We start from the raw sequence: 25,596 nt of genomic DNA on the forward strand, positions 1-25,596 counted from the left end.
TTTTCTCTCACATCATCGATTTTGGTTCATGTTTTAAAAAAAAAAGAAAAAAAAGAAAGTATACTTGGACAAAATAAAAAAAAAATATGTGAATAAAATTACTGGTACAGTTTGAGATGACTGTAAATTGTCGATTTACTTTTGAGCAAAGATGATATCTGGTGGGGGGGCGGGGGGGTAGTTTATGGTGATGGTCTTACTTTGATTTCTGTCTCTTTTTGTTGTATTCCTTTGATCCTTGTAATTCCACATTGTTTTACTTGAAAATTATGGCAATTACAGTTGAATAAAAAGACCAAAAATTAGTTGAATTTTTTTTTTTTTTTTTTACCCCAAATGAAGATTTATTTCTGTGACCAACACAAGAAAGAAGAGCTGGAGCTCTGCAACCATCTGCTGAGCTTCACCTTCTATTAGTGCGACTCACCGAAATCCAACTCTTAATGGAGTATCTGACAAATATGGTTTGCTGCGTAGCAGAAGTCATCCAAGAGGTTATTAGTTTGTTTATAGATGTAATCTTAATGCCTTCGCTTCCAAATATCATCACTTCTAGCTCCAAAAATGCAGTTGGAGCTAGAAAAAACAGTTGAAGCCAACAGACCAACTTAGCTGAGGTTAAATCCTGAAGCATGAAAAACTGGCAGGTCTGAAACATCTTCTGTATTTGTAACAGAGAATCAACTGCTTTTATGACGCGCTTCTGTTTTTATTGTAATACTTTTACTTGTTTTCCTAAATCTTGCCTCTGATATTTGCCCTCCATACTTTCACAGACTTAACACTAAGACCAATGAAAACTAAACTGAATTAAAACAAAGTCGAAATAGAATAAAAATTAACTAGAGAATAGAACTGCCCTCGGCTCACCTGATTCATGACCTCATCGGTAACATTTTTGCGGTGAGTTTATTGGCTCAATCACTAGTTTCAGCTCTTAAATATAAATCAGCTAAAGAGTTTCAGTGTCACAATTACTGACCTCATGTCTGGTTTCAAATCAGCTTTTTTCAATCATAAAAATGAAATGTTTGGTAAAATCCAAAATTGGTCTGTGTTAACCTGCATTTTTGTCCCTGTGGCTACAAAGGCAACAGCTGCTCTCTTAACAGAACAGGAAGGGAGGAGACCCTGACTTATTTTAATGAAAACTGCCCACTGACTTTTTTTCCTCCCACCAATCAGGATGGAAACACCCCACAGCTGAGTGTTCAGCAAGCTCGCCAACTTTAAAGCTTTCAGGGATGTTTTCCATTTTCCTGTGAGGTACAGTGTTCTTCATTATTTCAAACCACTGTACACCCTGTGCATTAAACGGATCACAAAAATGCAGGTTAGGCAGGTATTCCAGACTTTGTCCTCCCCAGCAACGTTTTCTAGTTCTTCCTGGGGATCCCGAGGTGCTTCCAGGCTCCTTTAGAGGGCCAGCTGATAGTTCAAGACTTGCTAATCTTAAAAAGATACAAGGCAGACTGAGGATAATGGAACATGGCGGTATTTTATTTTAAAAACAAATGTATAATAAAATAAATGAGCGATGCAAAATTGAAACAGCCATAACTTTACACAGTAGCAGTGTCACTCCCCTCCATCCTCTGCCAGCCTTTTTCACAGCAACTTTTCTGCTTCTGAACGAGGCGTCAGTGAGAAGCCGCCTCTCAGTTTTGGTTAATTTTTTCTTTTTTAAATGGGTTTCATTTGTCCCCTTGGTGTATTCTGACTCCAAAATTTAGCAAAAAAACTGCATAATGGGACAAAGGGGTGAGAAAAAAACAGAACAAAACACGTTGAAGTCTAAAATACATCCATCCCTTTTTGTTAATGCACGACGTCACATTTGCAAAGGAGAAGGCACCATTTCTGAAGACGTGTGTGTTGTTTAAGCAGGCGCTTGCACAACGTTTTGAGTCAAAAATGCAAACTGGAAGGACACAGGAAAGGGGAAGCGTTGGACCTGTACTGTTGAGAGACCTTATGCAAATGTGAAGAGGAGGAGGAAAGGGCGGAGGGTAGGGGTTATTTCACACACACATACACACAAAAAAAAACAAAACTGTATTTACACTTGTTACATGTACGCAGTATGAAAACAAAAACTTTGAAGTTTTAAAAATCATCTGCATAAATTTTTTATCACCAGCAACATCGGTTATGTACAATTATATTAGTCTATTTCCTGTATCCGACTATAAAAGGCCTACATTATAAAATTGTTCTTTAGGTCTCCAATTCATCCAGAACCATCAACGTTACAACACAGTTTTCCTGAGTACAGTATGACGAGTGCCAGTGTTTGATCAATACTGCTCTGTGCCCCACTCAAGGTCACTTAATTCCTCTTTTTTTTCTATTTTTTTTTTTGTTGTTTTTTTAAACACAGGAGGGGAAGGATCGACTGGTGTAACAGTCCACAGTGAGTCCCGCTGTTTGTTTTTGCAGAACAGAAACTGACAGAAAACGTGCGGCGCCGGCATCGAGCGCGCAGCACAGATTGTGAGATTAAACGACAGAGCACATCTCTTCCATACAACAGAAAAAGTGGAGAGTAGGACCGTTAGGCAGACAGGAGGGTTAGAGGAATAAAAAAAAAAAATCAAACTGAAATCCACTGACTCCGCTCAGCTGTACATCCTGTGAGCTGATGTATATGCATGAATGTGTGGATTTGGGGGTATCCATAATGTGCTTCTGCTAACTTGCACCACAGGGTGTTGCTAGGATGAGAAGGTGGTGACCAAGGCGATGATGATGATGAGGAGAAGGATGGCCAAACAGATTCCAATCCAGAGTTTTTTCTGCAGCGGGAGATAAGCACACAGGTTAGAGTCATTCCAGGAAAGAAAAATCAATCCCCCCCCACCCCATCATGGTTTCAGAGTGGGGCCAATTTATAGTCTCCGACACACAGAAACAAGTACAGCGGCCCCTTTTTCTGTGGGATAGATCGCTGGTTATAATAAGTTACAGCATATGAGAGGTCTCATTTTAACCCAACATGTAATACCAGGCTTGTTTTCTAGCTAACAAAGGCGTGGTTTGTAAAGTTAACCTTGTTTTTTGTTTCCTTTTCTTTCTTTTGTGCATGAGCAACACACATTGTCTTTTTCCAATCACGTCATAAAACCAGAGCTTTCCCAACTGATCATCATGAGCCTGTGAAGCTTAGCTGGTGCCATAAAGTCTGACCAGATGGGGATTTAATTCAAAGAGTCAACACCCAAAGACAAGCTATTGTGTTTTCAGGGCCTGTAACTTGCACAACTTTTGAATGGCTTCAATAAACAAGCTAAAGTTGCTGTATATAAAAATCAGCTGATCGTGATCGGATCAGGTGGGAGATGCTCACTGATTTTATATGGGATGATGTGTTCAAGATTAAAGCAGTTTTCCTGCAAAGCGCTCAACCTCAAGCCAAGATTTAGTCACTTCTATTTAATTTTATTTACATAGCGCCAAATCACATCGGCAGTTTCCTTAAAGTGCTTTTTACTTTAAAAATTAAAAAAAAGAAAGAAATCAGTATTTAATAATAAAACCATCCCCTTTGAGCAAGCACTTTCCGACAGTGGGAATAAAATAATCCTTTTTAACAGGAAGAACCCTGCAGCAGAACCAGGCTCAGGGAGGGGTGGCCATCTGCCCCGGTGGGACAAATCTGGATCTTGTTTATCCAGAGGGTCTCATTTCTGAGCTTAAAGTTGACCTGAAGCTGTTTGATCAGTGCGATGTGTCATGTAAACACTAAAGTCGCTCCATTTCATAACCATAAGCAACATTCAGGAGTGTTAAAGCATCCCAGCATTCGAAATACAGCTAGAAGATGTGCCTGGTATCAAAAAGGAGACGTTCACATGCTGTTGCTTGTTTCGACCAGACACCTTTCCCACATGGTTATATGACCCTTCAAAGTTACCGAAAAAGCACTTTAAGTTTTGTCCAATGAATTATAAGGGGAAAAAAAGGGTCCTGGTGCTTGGCTCTCATCTCTTATTGTGTAGTTAAGAGCTATGAAGGCTTAAAAATGCACACATGAGACCCTAATGTGCAAAATTACAAACTGAGAGCAAAAACTGATCAGGAAAGTGTTTGCTCAGGTTATATATTAAAGGCTTTTTTTCCCCATACATCCTCACTTCACAGGAGTCGCCCCCTGCTGGCCAAGAAAGTAGCACTTCACTTATCACACAGTCTAGGATTTTTAATCTTTTTAACGAGAGTCTGATAGAACCAGACAGATGGGATTACCACAATATTTGAGAAGCTTAATTTATTTGCTGTTCTCCTCCATTAGAGCAGTTTCCAGTGTCAATATTTACAAACTCTCCGACTTTGGAGCGTGCTGCCGTTAAGCACACAGAGGCCGCTCCTCTGCACGTTTAGCACAGTGATCGAGTTTTAGTGGCGATCCAAACAGCATTTCTCTGCAAGGCAGCATTTTCCAAAGCAGAATAATGAGGAAACTCGTTTCAGGAAGTTTCACCTTGCGTCACTCATGTGAATACAGGGCAGAGCTATTCTCTCATAACAGCACGGAGGAGGAAGAAAAACAAAGAGGATCGGAGCCCTCTCCTCGTTTTCCCTGTAAAGTACCCATGAAACCAAAAGAGGATAGGACTCTCTGCAGCACAAAGTGTCCGTTTATTGTTATGCATCTCTGCTGTTTCTGATTTAGTTTTTTAATTTAGGAGATTTTAGGACAACTGCTTACACTAGGAAAGCTGGTATATTTATAGAAAAAGGCACTAAGAGAATATTAGGAAAACAGTGAGTCGTGTTTCCATCTCTTCATCAACACATTCTGGTTTTCCAAATTTAATGATAACCATTAAATTAATTACTGTTTAATAACAAGCTTAAGGAAGTATTTTCATAGATTTTACAGTTTCACTGAGTGTAGTCTGTGTAACTCTGACCTCTAAATTGGAAAATAAGTATTTCTCATCCTTTTTTTTTTTCCCCCAATGTATTAACATCAGGTAATGTCTGCATGGAAATAACCAACAATCATGCTTGATGACAGTTGGTTAGGCCTCTCTACACTCTCATTTCTGATCACAAGTCCCACTAAAGGACTTCAGGTCATCATGCCACCCTCACTGAGTCTGATTCTGACATGTGTACATGTAGGGCTCTGACCAGCTCCTGCTCTCTCCTCCACACTGTGGAGACCCTGGAGGAGCTGAAAGGGGTACAGGTACTATCTCATGCCAGTAGCAGCGAAACAAAACTAGAGGAGGGATAAGGAGAGAGCACGCACTGTAAAACCATTTGGCAGTTGCCTTGTTGTTGCCTTTCTACCAGTTGTTGCTTTAATTTGCACCAAAGCAGCTGAAATCATAAACGTTTCTGCTTCCTAACTGGACAGACTGATCCTCCTGAAGTTCACTCTTTGTGTTGTTATTTTAGAGAAAAGTGAGAACCTGCAGAAACGAGCACCTTAATGTGAATGTGGGAAAACAGTCTCTTAGCTAAGAGGCTTCGCATCGATTTGCATCCTTGTTTAGATTGTGTGTGTAATCGAGCTGCGAGAAAACTTGGCTTCGTCGTTGCTGTGAGTGTAATGAAAGTAAAAGTGACGCTTAGATCAACTGATTAAAAAACTGTCCTTTTCATGATGTCATTCGGGTTTCTCTGTGCGTACCTTGCGTGATCTATGCTGATACGTGACCGCTTTCTCCAGTTCGCCCTTTGCTTTCTCCACGTAGTCTGAAGACTTGTTGATATTGTTCTCAATCCTGTCCACCATCTCGCCCTGCGGTGAACAAAAACATCACAATCAAACGCCATCCGCAGCCCGAACCAGCTCCACCGACTTCATTGGCGCTGCGTTACCTGAGCCTCCACCTCCATGGCGAGGTACTGGAACATGTCGTGCAGCTCTCTGATGCTGCTCTCCAGCTTCAGGATCTCATCGTGCCGGGACTCGATCTCATTCAGAGCCTGCCTCGTAGCTTTAGTATCACTCAGGATCTGGACACCATATTTATTAGGGAAATCGTGGACAGCAGAACCAGGCACAACTTTTCAGGGGGTCATCTATGAACAGCAGCACAAAACCTGCAGGATTCTTCGCACGAGCTACTTGAGTTAGACTACAGCACAGCTAAGGGCTGCACAGGATATTCTTACCATATCTGTAGTCCTGTTTGAGCAGTTAGAGAGGTGTGTGAAAGTTACTAAACCTGCAGCCACAGAACACCTGCATCTGCTGCAGGGAAGTCTGTGTTGTGGTTTCTCATGTTGAAACACACTTTGCTTTTTGTTAACTTCGCACGTACTCACATTTTGGGTGAAAACATCCGTCTGCCCGCTCTCGAGCATCGCATCCAGCTGCTCATCTGTCACGTTGCTGCCAGCTGAAGACAGGAGAAAATCGAATCAGAGCGTTTAGAGGAACGCGCAGAACGGTGAAGATATTGTTCTGTCCTCGTCTACAGCTGATTACAGCGCTCCCATTAGCATTATTCACACTCTACTAGAGTAGCTTTGCATGATTAGCAGTTCAAAATAATCTCTTTATCTTAAACTTGAAGGCGTTTCAGCCATTCCCCTTTTAGCCAACCCTCTTCTGACTGACGGGTGGAGCACGGTGGGTGAGCTTCGAGATAAGAGGTCCCATTTAGGTCACTGTAATATCCATACTAGAGATGGCACGATACCACTTTTTTATGTCCGATACCGATACCGATATCATAAATTTGGATATCTGCCGATACCGATATGAATCCGATATAGTGTTTTTTAATCAACAAAACTGTTTTTTTTAAATATCTTGCTGCATTTTGTATAAGTTCATACTCAAGTTTAAAACAACAACTACACTAAAGCTATTCTGTTATACCTGTATACAAAAAAAAATATTTCATAGTTCAGCAATACTGATCAATCTAATAAACTTAAACCTACACCATCCTCCCTATTCTGGTATTTTAAAGAGTACTTAGCGTAAATATTAAGCAACCTAACTAATAGGGTTCCAACTCCCAGCAACAACAAAAATAAATAAATAAAAAATAGGGAACCACCCCTCACGCTCCACCTCATGATGCTTAATCGACGTAATCAACTTTAATTTGATGCAGTGTGAAAAAAAATGCACAGAAATCAATTATTTTTCAAGAAATATTAAATAGATTCAACATCTTTCTTCAACAAAATTGCAGACTGCACAGATGGTACCTTCCCAAAGGAAAAAGTACTATAGCTTACTAGGGTATATTAGACTTAACAGTTACTATATGCAGTAATGGACTTCTATACATTTTACATCAGATTAAAACTTTGGGTGTAAGATTCAGATAAATATTAAATAATTAAAAGCGAGACATTTTAAATGAGAATAAGAAAGAAAAGTATGTCTTTGTGCCCCCTTTTCCCTGTTAATGCCCTATCGGCCCCCCTGGCTAAACTTTGCTAGATGCGCCCCTGCACAGTTACCAGCAGTCAGCTACGTAGAAAAAGATCCTCGAGTAGAAAGTAATATTAAATAAATTCTAACAACAGCTGATCAAGCTTAAACGTGCTGCTGTTGTTCAGCCGCTGGTTTCCTCTTTCTGGTGCAAAGTGGGCCAAAAGCAAACAAGAGACACGGACTCGCGACAGAAAAGCCGATCAGCTGATCATTAAGCAGTTTCATGATTGAAGTAGCAGCCGGAGAGCGAGAGGCAGTCGCTCGTTAAGCTTAACGCAGGAATGCTTTACAAACATTCAGAGATGGACTTACACACTTGCTTTACTTCTCTCGGGGATAACTTTGTCGGAGATGAAATGCCGGGTTGCTAGCGAAGCTCCAAATGCTATCCAGACCACCGACAGGTCCCGCATGCCACAGCCGCTCTATCACGTGATGCATACTGCTCCGACGTGCTAACGTTCTGAGGTGAGTTACGGCGTGTTGCAAGTTTTGTGAGGTGCTTTCGTGATATTTAATGGATCGGATTACATTTTTTATTTTTCTCCGATATCCGATCCAGTAATTTAGGTCAGTATCGGACCGATACCGATACGTAATATCGGATCGGTCCATCTCTAATCCATACATCAACATTTTAGAGCAGTTCAAGGCCTGAGCTTTTTAGTTTGTACCTAAACTGACTTCATTATTTGACTGTATGGTTTCATTTAACAGGAACGACCACCACTGCAGGATATGACAGGAAATTACAGCAGTGCTTTCTAGTCATTCGTGACCACACATGAAGCTGTGCAGAGCTGCTAGCCGAGCACCTTTGACTCATCTTTGGTCAAATCAGCTTCAAGCACCAGCATGGTGTCGGAATTCTTTTAAAGTGAACTTGTGCTTTTCCTTTAATTCATGTCCAGTTTTAAAGGTCGATGATCAAATTTTAAAATAATGTGATCAGTTTATGTACACGTACTCCCTGTGAGCCAAAAGCTCAGGCTTCAGACTGTGTTCTTCTAGTCTTGGCTCAGTATGACGTTACAGAGAGGGGATATTTCTAATATGGTCACAAACCCCACCCACTGGCCACCCAACCTTTCTGTGTTTGAGGGGCAGCCAATTAGGAGAAAGTTGTCTTAAAAAGGGGGAGGAGCTAAAACTGCTTTTGGTACAGTACAAGATTAAAAAATAAAATAAAGGATTATTTTGAAATGTGAATCATGCAAAGCTACCCTAGTAGAGGCACACTGCACATTAGTGTGAAATATCCATCTCACCCCCTTTAAACATATGTTGTGTCATTTTAAAACAGAAAGTGACAGAAAGAAGAAAACGGCATGGCGTTGTCACCCGACTTTAAACCTCCTGCCGTAGTGTGGAAGTGATCGGTAAAACTGATTTCCCCAAGTGAGACCACAGACCACAAAAATCTGACAAGGTGACAGATATATCTCCTCGGTGCTGCGTGCTACTCACTGATTTTCAGCTGCCTCTGTATTCTTTCAACGTTTCTATCCCTGTACTGAGCCTGGATGGTGTTACAGTGGCCCATGAGCTCCACAAACTCCTTGGACAAGATAGTGTGCTGGCAAAAGGAGAGCGAAAGAAAAAGGAAGCAGAGTGAAAAAACAAATGTAGTCGTAATTTCCCTCAAAATTTCCCCAAAACCAGCTGTCATTTTCACAATGAGTGGCCATTACAGATAACACCTACGATTTAGCTGCTTTTAAAATGGTTATCAATAACCGCAGTCTAAACTATCAGCACAGCATTCATTTCCACTTTAAGGCTATAAAGAGCATTAAAACTGATCATACGCCAGTCACATGACCTCGATGGCATGCTGTTTACAGAGAAAATAGAAAGAGAGGGGCGTTATGTTTTTAGCTGATTACAAAAAGTCTCGGGTGCTACCTGTGTGCGCTGCATTCGAGTATTTATGGGTATGTATTTCCCATCATCCTCTCCCTTCTTGGGCTCAATACCTGTGGAAAGATGGCCATAAGTCAAGCCATGCTGAACAAAATAATAAATCTTTTCCCCCTGCAGCTCAAAGATACTCACTCTTCAGCTTTCTCTGGATTTGACCAGCCAGCGTTTTGATCTCGTCTCGAAGAGTTTGGAGCTCTTTCTTCATATCTGTGCAAAAGATCAAAAACAGTAAATTTAGCAAACAAAACCCTTGAATAGGACAACCTGATCGCCCCCTCTCCTCTGACAGTTTACTAACATGCTTCTGTCTGCAACTTTCGGTGAACCACTACACCTTATATATGACGATATATTACGCACCTTCCTTCGGTAGCGCCTCGCCCAGCACAGTTTTCTGTTTGTTCTCGAGGTCAGACACCATCCTTTTGAGCTGCTGGAGCCCCTGGTGAATTTCTTGGGTCTGACGATAACAAGGAAAGAATTTTAGGGAACAAAAGAACTATTTTGTTAGCTCAATTTATCTCATATATCAAGCAAATCTCATCCTATTCCCTCTATCAGTCCTTATAGCTAAAATGGGTGCAGCTCCCTCTGATATCTATGAAGCAATGCCAACATATGTAAGCTTTCTTTGTGTTAGCTGGCTCAACAACACCTAAAGTCCCCCATCAGAGACAATAACGGGTATCACACAGGCTTTCTGCTCCAGGCTCTGACTGCACTTACAAAAACAAGGCACTACTGGTGCAGCAAATAATTCAGAGAAGCAGTGCTGCAGAAAAGTGTTTGTTTTGTGAATTCATATATTAATATACCATCACATGAAAAAAGAAAGTTTCCACTGGACTCTCTGCAGTTCTGTAAGAAGTAGTAAGTCTGCAGCGTAACCACATCCCCTCTTAACCCTACGCCGTAACCTGACGTGCACCTCCTAAGAAATATAACTACATGCTGGGTCGATGCAGCACACAACATGTGGAAGGTTATGGCGTAGGGTTAAGAGGTGGTTCCAGTTTTGTCAGTTATGACGCAGCTTTCCTACGCATTTGATTAGGAACACCTGGCTGCTACTTGCCCTCTTATTTCCTGCCGAAGCAACAAAGGTTTTTGATGAGACAGCTGCAAGTTAAAGCTGTGAAATGTTTAACTTGATTCATCATAATATTCAATGGACCATGGCTCGATGACAAAGGTGTGGAAACCACTTCAGTCTGTGGCCAAATTAAAGTCAAAATTTTAAGATGCCGGCTACAAATTTTGACTTATGGATGGAAAAAGAAAAAAGTTCTTTAGTGAGCGAGCTTCCATGATTAAACCCTGTTTACACTGCTGCTCAGCTTTCCTCAGCATGAAAAATATAAGCATACTTACAACATATTCTCAATCAGTGAAAGCACATTTCCAGATGATTTTTAACCAAAACACTGAACATAACCTTCTGCAGACCAGGTCATGTGTTCAGTCTAAGTTGCCATAGTGATCCAGCCAAGTAAAAAGCCACCTTCATGACAGTTGAAACTGACTTCAGGCTCAGTATGGCTCACTAACCAATTAATCTGCCTTATAACTAGACTATTCACGCTGGTTGAACAACTACTGATTTTTTAAAAATAAAACACTTGCATACAGCACCGTTAACCCACTTATTTATGCAGGACAGTTTAAACTGCTCTGACTCCTCATCTATTTAACCTGACACTGGATGTCCAGCCTCTATGGCTCCCTGCCCTTACGTCCTTGTGTCCTCTCCCCAGATAACCTTGGTCCTTATCCTCCAGCTTCTCTCCTCCTGTTGGTGAATGGTGTCACAAACATCTTTCTAAAAATTTATAGTGGCAAGAAGGTCAAGTGGATCAGGCCTCATATTTTCCATGTTTTTGCTTTGGACCAATAAAAACAAAGAACAAACCAATTTCTATCCACGGGCCATCAGGCTGGATCACTGATGAACTGTCGAACTTTAATTATTCATAATTGTACATTTGCAATTTTGTGCATTTATATTAACCTGTAAACTGTGTTTTGCTTGTAAACGTCTTGAATCTTGAAATATGAGAATATCTAAGGCATTCCTGAAATATTAGTCACACTTTTTGGACCTTTAAAATACTTTCTAGAGGGAGTTTTCCATACCAAGAATAAGACTCCAAGGACAAAAATGTGGATATGCATAAATTGATAAGTTTCTTCAAACCATTTTAAATCAAAACCAAAAGATATTCAAACACATTACTATAGAGGCCTAAGATCAGCGCAGAGAATAGTCACATTTTGTGATATTAGGTGAATAACTCTGGTTCCTTACTCGTGACAGTTCGGGTACAAGGAGACTGGGAGTTAGCAGACTACGATTTGTTGACAAAACAGGTTAAGAACGCATCAGCAGCAGTCTGTGATATTTAAGCCTCTGTAGTGCATTTTTGTCTCTCTTTTGCACAAATGTAAAATTCAGAAGTGTGTGCAAACTACCAAAGTGAATGAGTAACAGGAGGACAGTGCAGATCATTTGATTTTGGGGGATTTTCCAGAGAGAAGTGCGTGATGTTTCTGCCTCACCTTTCTGAAAAAGGTTTCATTTTCCTTCTCTGAGCCTCCAGATCTGATCAGCGCTTTGCCCTCCTCGTCGTCATCCGAAGCCTCTGCGGTCTGAAGTCACATTGATTTTAAATAACATAAACAGAAGAAAAACAGTGAGTGCTTTCTCGCTGTCCGAGGATGTGAATCATGAGCCCTGCCCTGTCCCGGCCTGCCCTATCCTTTAAGGAGAAAGGACTGAAACGGAAGTTGGAAGTAAAACATCAATAAAGTCAACTTTTATAAAGAGAAATATCTGCAAAAAAATCCCACTTAACCACTTTTTGATTCCCTCTGCTCGTCTAAGTTGTCCCTGGAGACTCTTAGGTTAACTCGGGTAAAGTAGTGAACTGGGCTAACTTAGCCACGCTAGCGGAGCTAGAGCTAATGTTAGCACTTTACTTTGAAACTCACATTTCCTAATTCTTTGGTCCGGTCCCTCATTTTTCCAAAAGCGAAGGGAAGAAATCAAAAGTAAAAAACGCTGCACTGAAATAAAGCGAGCCGCTCCCAAAGCGTAATCTCCGCAAAGTTCACGCCGCCGCTGTCATTCAACTAGTAAACTCCAGCGGCAGCGCGTCTTCTTCTGCGGCCCACTCAACTCATCGACTCACTGGCGCCCCTGTCATAGCAGGAGGAACTGCTGAAAGGCTCTAATCGTAGGCTTTCTTCCCAAATACTCACTACGTAGAATAATCTAGGCATATAAAGATAAATAAAAAATATGTGCGAATATTTATATAGATAAATAAACACATATTGTGTAGATACAGTGGAGATATAAAGGTCGTGACTTTAGGATATTAAGATTAAGGAGGCACAGAAAAAGAGAATAGATAATTTAGTGGACAAGTAAAGGAAAAGAGGAAAAAAATAAACAGGAAAAGCAAACAAAGACTAACAACAATATTTTGGTCATGGGTGTTGTAATGTAATAAAATGCAATTGTAGACCTCAGACCTCAGAACTTATTACAAATTTTAAAATTATGCCAGCTTTATATGGTCAGTAATATTGCTCTTACTCTCGTACTTGCAGATGCTGTTGATATGTCGACTTAAGATCTAATGTTATTTTCATTGTTCTGTGCCACCTAGGCACCAAAAGTTACATGTGGGTCATATTGTGGCAGCATTATAAACAGTGTGACTAAATTAATTTTAAAAACATTGATTTGTTTCAGTCGGCCTGTAACTGCTGTTTAATAGTTTCTACCGAGTGGAGAACAGCTGTTACCTCAGGAATCAAAATCTTTTTCTATAAAAAAAGAAACTACACACAGAGGCAGAAACAATTCAGTCCATGGTTTGCTTGTTTTAATGCCTAAAAAAAAAATCAGATTTCGCTATAAGTGATGAATTTACTGGTGCAGTCCAAACAAGTTGAAAGTAAAACCCTGTAAAATCAGCTGTCTCCTGAGTTGGTGTGAAAAGTGCAGCCTCTGAATCTGAAGAGTGCTTTCATTCAGATCCAAATTATGTGGAGGTAACTGCACTAGAACAAGAAAGGTTTGCTTTACAAATCCCGAAAGACAGTTTGAAACACCTGATCCTTGCTGAAAGTGAAGAGTTCAAACATTTCAGTTTAGGTCACAGCTCTAATATCTGCTGAAAATCAAGAACTGAAATTATGGAACAGCCTGCAAGAGCATCAAAACTGAAGTCTGCTGCAGCTCCATGACCACAGTATACAGTGATCCTCCAAGAGTCTGCAGCAGTTCTTAAACTAACTGCTGGAAATATCTACACAGCCTGTGGCACCAACACTGAAGCCCACTGCCTGCAGAAACACCACACATTCTCCAAACTGGTCCAACTCTTCACCCTGAGCTGAGTGACACCACAGTGAAAGAACCACAGGGTGCTATACAGACTAAACACGAGCAGTGAATTTTACAGGATGTTTCTGAGAACTTTGAATTCAGTCAGACATTGGGCAATGAGGCAGAACAGATAACAGCCCTAGAGGAAAAGCATGCTGCCTTAATCTTGGAGATAGAGCAGTGGAAAAGGACTGCGTAATACTCAAAGAGATGAGGCAGAAAAAGCAAGGGTATTTCTTCAAGTAGAAATTTATAAGAAAGGGGAAGTTGCACACAAATGTTTCCCAAAAATTGGATGAACTAAAAACAGGTCTCAGCATTTAAAGAGAAAAGAAAAATAATACTGAGAACTTCTTAGCGCTAAGAGGAAACTACCAAACTCCAGGCAGAGCTGGCCCAATTTTATGGAAAAATTCTAGTTTATCCTCATGTGTAGAGTTAGGTGGTTAGAACTTCACTGTATGATTTTGTATAACCTTTGCATGCTCAGATGAAGTATGTGTATATGTCAGCGTGACCTTGTGAAAACTGCTTAGCTTTGCTTAACGATGTTTCACTATGTTATCTGCTAACTGTTTTGCTCAGAAGGATGAAACTCCAGTGCCAGGAGCTTCCCATGAAAAGATAGTGGGAGTTGTCCTCTGTCCAGCCACAGCCCATGGGACAGAAACCTGTTGTAACTAAAAGACAATCAGAGTTGTGTGCGGGGGGTAGAGACATCCCAAGGGTAGAGCTGGCATGACTGTGAACTATGAAGTTTGATGTGTGTTGGCTCTCCTGCGTACAGTAATAAATAGCTTGATCACAGCTCTTTCCATGTTGCAGACTTTAGTTACAAAATTCTACGACACCCAACACCAAAGAAACCTTCAAGAACAAAGATCCCTGTGGGAGAAGGACAGGCTCATAGCTGTGCACTGATCAGGATGAGGGCGGCATTTGTAGGAACCTTGAAGCAGAAAGTGAGTGACTGACTCATGATTTGATGAACAGAGTAATGAAATCTCAGTAATCAAAAAAATAATCAGGAAAAAAATTCTGCTGGATTTTTAAAAGGGCATAAATGATTGCCTTAACTTGATCTCCGCCTCAACAATGAAACTTGGTTATGTTAAGTCAAATTGTAGAGCACTGCTTTCACATTAATTTATCATAAAATCTTAAAACAACTCATAAAAGTAAACATTGCTATATCAATAAACCAACTGTTATCATGCAGATGCATTGTTAAGATATGGTTGATAAGCTGAATGAGTAAAATAACTTGCAGCAGCTGGTTCTTTGAGCTGCATGACTGCTGGTTGTCCACAGGGTGGCACAATCTCCTAACCTAAACACAAATGTTACTCATACAGGAAAGCTTTAGTACAGCGCCTCAAGCCCACCTTTAAATATCATTGCCTATTGGAACAATGCAAACATGGAGAAGGACTGAAAAAATTGGAATTGGTGGAATGCTACTATGCCAGCTGACACACAAAAAAAGGTTATGTGCAGCACATGTGGGATCAGTAGAAAACCAACATCCACAATGAGCTAGAAGGACCTGGCAGCTCAGTGCAATAACATCAGCAGAAGATGGTTACTGTTGAAGCTGGAGATCCAGAGGTTACAGCACACTGGGAACAATGGTGAGCAGTATGGACATAATGATGGAAGAGACCAGAGGTGGCTGACAGGACCAAAGTTGCAGGAGGTCCAAAGGTGCCCTCTAGACTATTGGACTGCGTACACCAGGGATGGGCAACTCCAGGTCTCAAGGGCCGGTGTCCTGCAGATTTTAGATGTGTCCTTGATCCAACACAGCTGATTTAAATGGCTAAATGACCTCCTCAACATGTCTTGAAGTTCTCCAGAGGCCTGGTAATGAACTAATCATTTGATTCAGGTGTGTTGATGCAGGGTGAGATCTAAAACCTGCAGGACACTGACCCTTGAGGCCTGAAGTTGTCCACCTCTGGCGTACACAGACAGGCACAAACGAATGACTGGGATAGAACATCTGTGCTGCATATGTACCGTTAGGAGACACCACCATTGGTGATCGAGAAGAACTGGGCTAAGGTACTGTAGGACCCTCTAGGAGTTTGAAGGTTCTGCACAGCATCTGAGGTATATGTAAGACTGCACTCTTCTGAATACCTCTGATATGGTGCCTGAAATCTGCTGGAGCTGCCCTCCCAGTTTTGGGGTTACAACTCCTAATGCTCCGATTACCGCTGGGACCACTTTGTACTTTACCTTCCTTCTACTCCAGATGTTCCTTCAGCCCCTGGTACAACATTGTTGTCAAGCTTGTGCTGGATAGTGTATTGACGACATTAACGACTTTGGAAAAGTAGTGTCAGCGTTTGAATCTAAGTCAGACATACATCAGCTGCTACCCAAGGAACCGTTCATTAATTTAAAAAAATATAATGATAGGTCTATCTTTCTTAAAAATGGCGAGAACAGTAGCCACAATGATCAATAATCATTAGAAATATATGTATCTTTGGCAAATCCAAGAAACCTATAGATGCTTGTCATGGTTCTTTGGACATCCTCTGTCAGCACGTTTCAGTCTCGATGTCTTGCAACTCAGTCCTTCCTGGTAAAAGGGCTAAAGTTGCACTCTGCAAAGCTCTGCTGTCTAGATCCTTATTACCTTAAATATAAAAGAAATCAATATACTGCAGCTTTAGATGCAAAAATTAGATTCAGTTCAATTCAGTTCAGATAAGAAATAAGTGGCTCTGATATTACACCTTAGAATGAACCCAATTTAGCATTGTATGTCTTTAAGGGTGTCCTATTATGCTTATTTCTGACTGCTCTGCTAAAGTAACTCTGCTTGATTAACAGATCTTATTTTAGAGCACGATGCAAGTTAAAACTAGCCTTTTGCCTCCTTCCTTTAAGCCAGTGGATCTCTAATTTTGGTGTGTGGAGAAACTTACAGGTGGAACATGGACACAGGTCCATGAGATGAAGCTAAGCTGAATGAATATGACTTTTATTTTCAAGAAATTATTTTTTCTCAGACTCAGACAAAAGTTTGAGAACCACAAGAGAAAAAGAAAAATATGTCTAGTGCTTAGAGCAGCCTGGGATCTGGCTCTGGGATTACTTATTCATCAGTCCTCTGGAACTCATTGCACTCTGTAAAGTCCCCCTAGCCATATTTTTGTCATCCCATATCAGTGTGTGTCAGGCTTGAAAAACACTCAGTCAATGAACTATCCAACATTAACATTATCTTTGTCCCTTGAATTTTAGTAAAGTTGTCCATTCCTGATACTTGCACCGAAAATGTGACTGTAGAAATAAAAACATTTGCTGTATTATTGTTCACAGACACACAGCAAAGGCAGAGATGAGATCATTTCCACATAAAGAGTGGGAAAATGTATGCTTACAGGACTCTCAACAACATCCTTATTTAAGACTCTTATCTTGATTTGAACACATCAAATGCTGAAACTAAAACATTAATGAGCTCCCCAGAGCTGCTACAACTGATACAGTTTTATCTCTCTTATCGTCTTTCTTTCACTCACACATATCTCTGAGGTCATGCCTTTCCCTAAGCCTCCCATCAGAACCAAATCAGAACCACACAGGTAAATATTTATCAGATCTTCTATTAAATATTGTTTATAACCCCTAACCTGTCCATCACAAACAGAAGGTTTCAATAGCAGGTGGGTTGGGCTTCTGAGTTCAGAGCTGGTGCTGGATCCCTGGGATCGTCATGTTAGTGATAACTGCTCTCTCTAACATGATACAAAGCGTAAGCTAGAAAAAAATGAGCATTAAAAGACTGAAGCCTGAAGTTTTTCCTCATGAGGATTACTTATACACATGTTCCCCTCAAACCACCACTGCTGAAAAAAATGAAAAAGTACTCACAGTTAAAACGAAATTGAAATGTTCTGGGTTTTAGCTGACAGGAGTGGCACCTGGTGTCGTCTTCTGCTGTTGTAGCCCGTCTGCTTCAAGGTTCAACGTGTTGTGCGTTCAGAGATGCTCTTCTACATGATTCGATTGTAATGAGTGGTTATGATGGTCATGTTGTTGTATTAGCTCGCCTGATATTTTCCTTCTTTTGAATGTTTCTCTGTAAACCCTAGAGATGGTTGCGTGGGAAAATCCCAGTAGAACACCAGTTCTGGAAAACTCAGACCTGGCACCAACATCTCGGTTTGAACTTCAGCGAGTCTTCTCAACAAGGCACTGAGTTTACTGCCATGTGATTGGCTGATTGGATATTTGTAAAAAGGAGCACGTGTATCAGGTCAGTGTATATATGACATGAAGGGAAACATTGTTTCAATCAAGGCTGTTGAGGAGAAGTTTTAGGTAGAACACTTTCATTTAATATGAAGGATTTTATTTATAGGCAAAAATTAAGTCCCTGTTGTCCCCCTTTCACAGTGCAAGGACATTTCCTGAATCAGGATTATAAATGTGATGGTTTAGCACTAGTATGGCGCTCTCCAGTAGGAGGAATGTAGGTAAACTACATTTCCCAGGATGCACTGGTTGGAAACGTCGAGCTGTCACGGCCGAGAGAGAGGGGGAGAGAGAAACTGGTCCAGCATCTCCGGAGCGGCGGAGCGGAGCGGATACAGAGACGCGCAGTCCTCATCAGCAAAATGAGGAGGAATTAACGCGCCGACTGTCTCCCGTGTGTTTCCCACCGCGATGCACGCCGTGGATGTTTAAAGCCTCCTCGCCTGCTGTAGACCAGCGCGGACATCTGACTTTATCCCATCAATGAGATATGTAGAGTGGCTCTACCGCTCGGTGGTAACGCAGAAAAACACAAGATGAAGAAGCAGTTCAACCGAATGAGACAGCTCGCCAACCAAACAGTGGGCAGGTAAGCGTGAAACGGCGCGTTAGATTGGCCACACCGAGCTGCATGCGTCCCGCTTTAATTGGCTCTGGGTCAAGCGGCCAAAGCAGGAATTCGTCGGTTGTGTGTGTGTATGTGTGTACAGTATTCAGTCATTCACGCGTCGGGCTTTTGCTGCTCAGCTGGTTTGATTTGCACAAAGCATTAACTGTCAGTGTAGGTCACAGTTGCAGCTTGAACGGGGTGTGATTGATTGAGCTCAGCAGGAAGGAGCGTACCCGCACGCAGACGAGCGGGGAACTGACATGGTACCCAAGAAGCTGGGCTACTGCCCACTGACCAATGAAATCAAAGCAGAGGGCAGCTTCAAGGCATCCTGCTGCTGGAGGGGAGTCAACATACAGCCTCTATGAAGATGCTCAAGGCGCCTTTTAATCAAATTAGTGTGGCATAGCGGGTGATCTGTGGGATGTAAACTGGTGAAATATGTTTTTTTTTATGTTTGACGAGGCATTCAAAGACCAATCTTAAAACCCTGATGTAACCGGGTCCAAGTCCCTGCTTAGGGCGTAGTAATATTATATAAAAGTGCAGGAAGTTTTGGGGTGGGGTTTGCAGTGATGTTAATCGTTTGAGTATTTTATCCCAACATTTTACAGTTATATTTTTAAAACTGCAGCTGTGTCTATTGAGCTTCAAAAGAAGTTCTAGGATAGATGGGCTGAGTAGGAAGAATTCGAGATGGGAATTCCCAGTGAGTCATTCGGACTACACAATATTATCACAATGGCAACCAGTGCTGCCTCACATAATCTCACCAAGTTGCTCTACCTACCCACACAGCCCATTTGCCCCAGTGGTGCGATAGCTGGACCAACAGATGATTTGATCAGATGTTTATCTCTGGTGCCTGGATTGGTCTTTATTGGTCAGACAAGGCAAGAATTCACCTTACATTTTCTTCAGTCTTGCATTATGTTGTTTTGTCTTGCAGTATCCTGAAATCGAGTTCATCATCTGTGTTTTCACGAGTTAAGAAAGATTTGGCATCTTGAAAAGTTCCTGAATACAATATAATGGTTCCAAAACAGCTGATAAAACAAAAACAGGTCATTTAGCTTACCATAAAGATTGGAAACAGAACCCGAGGGTTTGTAGTCAATGTGGGACTGTTTTACGTAGTTTGGTCTAATGAAACATATCGATGCTAAAAAAAAATAAAAATAAAAAAGAGGACCAAATATTGAGCCCTGAGGAACTCCAATACTAATACAACTCAGTAACTAAGTTAATACATGATTATAGAACCTTTTGTATATGTTACTTTACAAGTGTCTGTAACAGGTGTGTAAAATACAGTATTTTCACTAACTGTATTGGAATTTTTTTTGGCTAATTATTGCTTTTAAATGGCATATTTCAGTTAAGAACGGGAGAAATCATTAGAAATTGGGAAAATTTCTTGCTGTTTCGTCTTTGATTAATATCTCAAACAACATTTGAGTCTTTCAGAGTTCAAGTGTTTGCTCCATTTCTATTTTTTGTCCTTGTTGAGGTGGGGCAGGTTGGCCTTTTTGTGCAAAAGCTTATAACTTGTAACTCCACCTTTTTCACCTATATATCCAATTCATGGTGAAATCCCAGAGTAGGTCCCTATTGTCTAAATTACTTTTCAGTGTTTTGGTGTCAAGCTTCAGGAAGAGCTTTTTTTTTTTTTAATCCTGGAAGTGCCTCACCATTCAAACCCAGTGGAAGAATGCAGAAGTGATTAATCCATAGTAAATCCTGACTGCACAAATTTGCATCAGATAGTACGCAAATGTGAAAATACTTAGGATTAATGTGTTTAGGTTTATGTGATTTATTTGTTATCAGTGCATCTGTTTTCTTCCTGCCAGGCCTGATGCTGCAGATAACTCTGGAGTTTGTTAAGCTCTCAGTCAAGATTGAGTCTTGTTGAAAGTATATAGCTCATTTTAGCTTTCATTGTTTGAAAACATGCTCAATATGCTTCCTCAATCAAGTGTAAAGTGCTATTTGATCCATGTAGGAGGACACGGGTGTCGTAGCCTCTTTAAGCCTTTGGGCCAAGCCTAGAGAGGAAGGAATCATATTTAAATTCCAGTTAAGATAGGTGTAGCTAAAGCTTTTCTGTAAATAGGTGTTGTGAAGACTTTGTCTCTGCTTCTGTTTTCCCACCACACCCATAGCTGAACTGAAAATAAATGTCATATGTCAATACTGCACCCTTGGCAGTTTGTCTTGTGTTCTGACGTGTTGTTTAGCCCATTAAAATTATTACATAACCTTACAACAGAAAGACTGTCGTATATGCAAACAGGACCTGTCTAATAAGGACATGGAGTGATTTGTAGCCTGTTGTTAACTGCAGCTCCACCAGGTTTATTATAAAGCATTATGGTATGCACTGCTGAGGTGATGTAAGTACTGTAAAACCTGTTTGTTTTGCTTGGCTGACAGCACTAACTGACAGTGCTGGCATGCAGACAAGGTTTCATGGCATGCAAAACTTTTACTGTAGATTAGTACTTCAGATTATACAGTAATACATTTGTCTCATCATCCTAAATTTCTTCTCTAGCAGTGCAGAGTACCAAAATATACAGTCCCCCAGCAGATGAGTTTTTCCCCACAGAAACCAGATCTGAATATTACAGGGTTACGTGAAGAGACCTTCTAAAACCAAGTCCAAAATTAACCAAAGCCAAAACAGGTCCAAACCAGCCACCAATGATGACTGAGATTAACCTCAAAGTCAGTCTTCAACCCAGCTCCTTATTCAGTCCAAAACCAGTAGAGCCTGAAAGTTGTCTAAAACCAGAATCCCCAGCTTAGCATCATGCAGTGAGTCTGAGGTTCCCTAAAGTGACAGAAGACACCAGAGATCTGAAACCTGCCCCAAACCACCTGATCATAAATGATTTCATGAAGAAAAACTTAAATCCCTATAAACTTACAAAAAGTTCCCCTAGATGCTGGGACCAAGTGCTACGTGCCTTGAAAAACTGCACTAAGCTGCAGCCGGTTTAAGGCAAATTGTTATGAGCATCCTCAATTTACTTTTGGAGGCTAAAACGTTTTTATGCAGCATCTTACTCGGCTACACGCAGAGTGCAGGCAGAGGCACTGATACAAATCAATGAAAAAGGTATTACTGCAGCTAATGCCAAGCAAAGTGAGCTTGGTAGAGGTATCAGAAATCCCCGGAGGACATTTTCCCATTACGAAAAAATTACGGGAATTATGCCCTACTTGGGCCTGAGGGGACAAAAGCTTTAATGCACTTCACCAAATAAAACCAAACAATTATTGGTAAGTATTACAGACACAAAAAGGCCTGTGTGGTAGGTTAGTTGCTTGTTTATTTCCCCTTCTTCTTCTTCTCTAGAGCCCAGTGAGGCGGAACATCCTGGTAATGAGTTCTAACCTGTATCATAAGAAGCAGAACAGCAGGGGCAATTAGTCATATTTAGAGGGTAGAGACTCAACACGCTGCCCGACGGCTGGCCACACAGGTAATTGCTGAGATCTTCTCCTTGACCTTGGCAGCCTGCATCACCCGGTTTGTGTTGACGGCTGCAGACATCAGCTGCTGCTGACCTCAGTGACCATAAACTACACGGACAATTTGTCCGCTTCATAATTATCATTTCACAATTAGTGCTTCTAAAATCCCCTAAACGTGCACTAATGTTGACAAGTCATTTTTTTACATTCTTCAGCTGTGAAATTGCAGATTTGAGGCCAGCTTTTTTCACATGCTGCTTGAGGGTCTAAATAACATCTTGTTAGCATTCATAACCAGGTATGAGCTTCCGAAACTAACTAAGAGAAAGTAAAAAGACAGTTAGGAAGGGAAAGTATGACCAATACTGCTTTCCAGATCCTTTAATATTCAGTTTAACTCCATTTGAAACAATTCAGTATTCAACAATCAATATACAACAGCAGTTACGCTGGTTTTAGAAGTTCTGGGGACCAGCTGGGGGTGAGTACAAACTGCAGAGGTAATAAATAATTCAAAGCTTTGTTTTCTGTTTGCATTGGCATTGCTGATAATACTGCGTTCCAATGGAGCTGGGAGTGATGTCACTCCCAAGGTCAGTGCACTCCAGTAGTAAAGTTGCATTTTTTTTTTTTGCTAATTAGTAAGGTAGAGCCATCAATGCATCGCCAGAAATACAGAGCAGTGCTTGTTTTTTTGCAGCACGTTCATGGATAGAGCCTGGTCAGTGCGCTGCTTACGGCTTATTTAGTTTCTCAGTTTTATCTGCCGCCACATGGGATTGTTAAATCAGGGTTAGTTGGGCAGCTCCAACTTTGGAAATTCCAATTCCGACTTCAAATGGAATGCTGCATAAGAAATCTGAAGCGCAATCATAGCCAGCGAGAGGTTGGTAATTCATTTCATTGGTTGTATTTATCTGTTTGTTTGTTTTTTGTCTGTTGATGAAGATTACGCTGCTCAGTTCTGGTCAACTGTCACATATCTATTTATTTATCTACATTTATCATGTCGCTCCTGCTTGTTTTTTGTTTAGCTTTCTTGTTTAAATGCTAAAAAAATCTGGACATTTCTAATCCCATTTTGACAAATATTACACTGAAATGATGTAGAAATTGGGAGACATTTTCTTGACATGAAAATATCGCAGGCTGATTTGGATTCAGATGTCTTTGTGGATGCATGGAGGGACTTTTCATCCTTGGTGGAGAAATGCAGTCAGCGCTATAATTCTCTCTTCGTTGTGAATGTTTAGCAAGTTGAGGAGAATAGCTAGCAAAGATTTTTGCATTGTGTTGTGTATTTACTCTGCTGCATAGAGGCTCAATAACGTAACGTAAAGAGCTCTTGCTTAATCTTACACTAATATTTTTTGAAGGTGGCTTTTTGCTTGTGCTGCGTCAAGTGTGTTTGAACAATCACAGTTTACCCGCGTCACTCCAAGACGCTATTATGACCTACTCAATAGCAGGAGCTGCTTAACACCCCGAATACAGATTTGTAAGAACTACAACAGGCCCCAGTTCCTGCAGTGCAGACACAACAAATGACAGATAAGCTACCTCCAATTAGAAAAGATGTTTGGTTCTGAGTAAGTGAAAACTGCTACTTTGAGGCTACAAGCTTTTCTTGGTGTCATGAGCAGGGCTGGATGTCACTGTGAAACTGGGGGTACTGTTAGTTACACGGTAGGCTTGCATTCTCTGCTTTAATCTTCGTTTAGCTGCAGTAGTGACCATCATTTATAAAGCAAACATTTTGTACGCAGTGGGACTTGAAGCGACTGAGACGTCAACTGGAAGGTTTTCCCACAAAATAATTGTTTGGCCCATGTTTGTGGTTTCTTTGGGCCAAATTTGACCTTAACTTTTGCCTAAGAAAGCCATCAGTAACCCAGATTAAACTCCAATGTGTCTGCTTTGGGTTTATTCAGGCAGTAGGGAGTGGAGAGCTGTTTTCTCCCCCTGCTGGCCATCAGAAAAAAATGCAGGTTTAAGCCCCTGCCACAATGACTTCTCTGCTTCCATCTTTTATGCAGAGTCTATAATCCTAAACTCAGTCTTTCCCGCCTCATGTAAACAGAAGTGAAAGTGCCTTGTTGTCTCTCTATGTTAACATTTTACTGGAAATCTGATCCCAGACTTTGTTTACACATAGCACGCTCATTTGTGTTTGTACTCAGTCTGGATATGAATGCATATTTTACCCCGTAAAGCATTTGAATTTAATTTTTCATCCTTTACAGTTCAGTAAGGTGCAACATAAGTAACCACGAGAAAGATTAAGCTCATACCATGTATTATTTATTAGTATTAATTCACTTCTAACATGTTTATTTGTCAATTTTGTGTCTATAGACTTACTTCACAATACAGTGAGCCTCTCACAAGCTTGGCTAATGTGTTTTGTATGTATTATTCATATATCTTTGCATTTTATTTAAGTATGTATCTGCTTTGTAGTGCAATTTAAGCTTATGTATGGAATATGTAGTTTATCTTTTTCCTTTCTGCTTGTCTTCAGCATTAGAGTGGCATTTGCAGCTTCCAAAAAAACCGCAGGAAACAGGCACACTGGCATCTTCGAACTAATGAAGCATCTCCCTCCAGGATGACATTGCTGCATTGCTCCAGTTAAGGATATAGGTCAAGAGAGGTTCAGACACAGTTAAAATCATCTCTAAAACAGTCAGTCTGCACCATTAATCCTGCGTAATGCTGCGTAAACTGTGTGCCTGAATGAAAATGTGTGACTCTCTGTGAGCACAGCGAGGTTATGGCAGGAAGGCGATGGGCTTAATCCTCTTTTGGCGCCGTCACTTCTTCTGCAGAGTATTTTTAACTCATCTACTCATTCACATTTTTGTGTCGGTGATAAATGAATCCGACTGGTTATTTGCCTTGTGGGGTCACTCTGTAAAAACATTTGTCCCTATAGTATTCAGAAAAAGAAATATATTCAGTTGAGGCGTTGCAGAGGAGGCTGAAGAATGTCACGGCGAGATAAGACTAAAAACCGCAAAAAATCTATTAAAGACTTGTGGAAAAATGGATTCGTAATCTTCATCGACAGGCAGGGAAATTGTTTCCTTTGGTCACTGTGTAATGTTCAGGCTTCAGGTCACCAAACCTCAGAAACTGCTGTTTGTATTTGTTCCATTTTATTTATTTTTTTGTCCCCAAACCATCACCTCCCGTCAGCCCAGGTAAATTATATGTTTCTTTCACAGCACAAAAAAACCCCAAAATAAAAAACAGGCATGCCCTTAATGCCTTTATTATTTTGGTTATTCATTTCATGCATTGTTATTTTCCCTGACATATTCTGAGCTGCAGGACACAATAGTGAGTTTGTGATTGATGGGTGAACCTGTGTGACCAGTGATTCTTGTTGTTCTCTGTGGACTGCATGCACGCTGTTGATGTCTGTGCTTTGTTGTTCTCCCTTTGATGAAACCTGAGAAAGTACCCGGCCACGCTTGTTAGGTTTTATTCGACGGC

The 25,596-nt window shown here is 40.9% G+C and overlaps 2 protein-coding genes across 2 annotated transcripts in view; one reads left to right on the forward strand and one right to left on the reverse strand.

Annotated features, from left to right (window-relative positions):
- Window positions 1-1,495: 1,495 nt before the first annotated feature.
- Window positions 1,496-12,490, reverse strand: stx4 (syntaxin 4). Its single transcript, XM_085361046.1, has 10 exons — window positions 12,323-12,490; window positions 11,891-11,980; window positions 9,695-9,794; window positions 9,467-9,541; window positions 9,317-9,387; window positions 8,879-8,987; window positions 6,283-6,356; window positions 5,833-5,970; window positions 5,642-5,752; window positions 1,496-2,795 (listed from the first exon to the last, which is right to left on the reverse strand). Exons 1-10 carry the CDS (start codon window positions 12,350-12,352, stop codon window positions 2,715-2,717), a joined length of 879 nt encoding a protein of 292 aa, XP_085217172.1. The 5' UTR covers window positions 12,353-12,490; the 3' UTR covers window positions 1,496-2,714.
- Window positions 12,491-18,344: 5,854 nt separating this feature from the next.
- Window positions 18,345-25,596, forward strand: part of LOC146627098 (rho GTPase-activating protein 44-like) — a 92,369-nt gene continuing 85,117 nt past the window's right edge. The window contains exon 1 of the mRNA XM_085361047.1: window positions 18,345-18,594. Within this exon, the coding sequence (XP_085217173.1) occupies window positions 18,542-18,594 (53 nt within the window). The 5' untranslated portion in view covers window positions 18,345-18,541. The remainder of the gene's footprint in view (window positions 18,595-25,596) is intronic.

Source organism: Diplotaxodon limnothrissa, linkage group LG8, assembly GCF_057381915.1.
Source record: "Diplotaxodon limnothrissa isolate DT_005_m linkage group LG8, D_limnothrissa_male_GT1.1, whole genome shotgun sequence".
Taxonomy (NCBI): Eukaryota; Metazoa; Chordata; class Actinopteri; order Cichliformes; family Cichlidae; genus Diplotaxodon; species Diplotaxodon limnothrissa.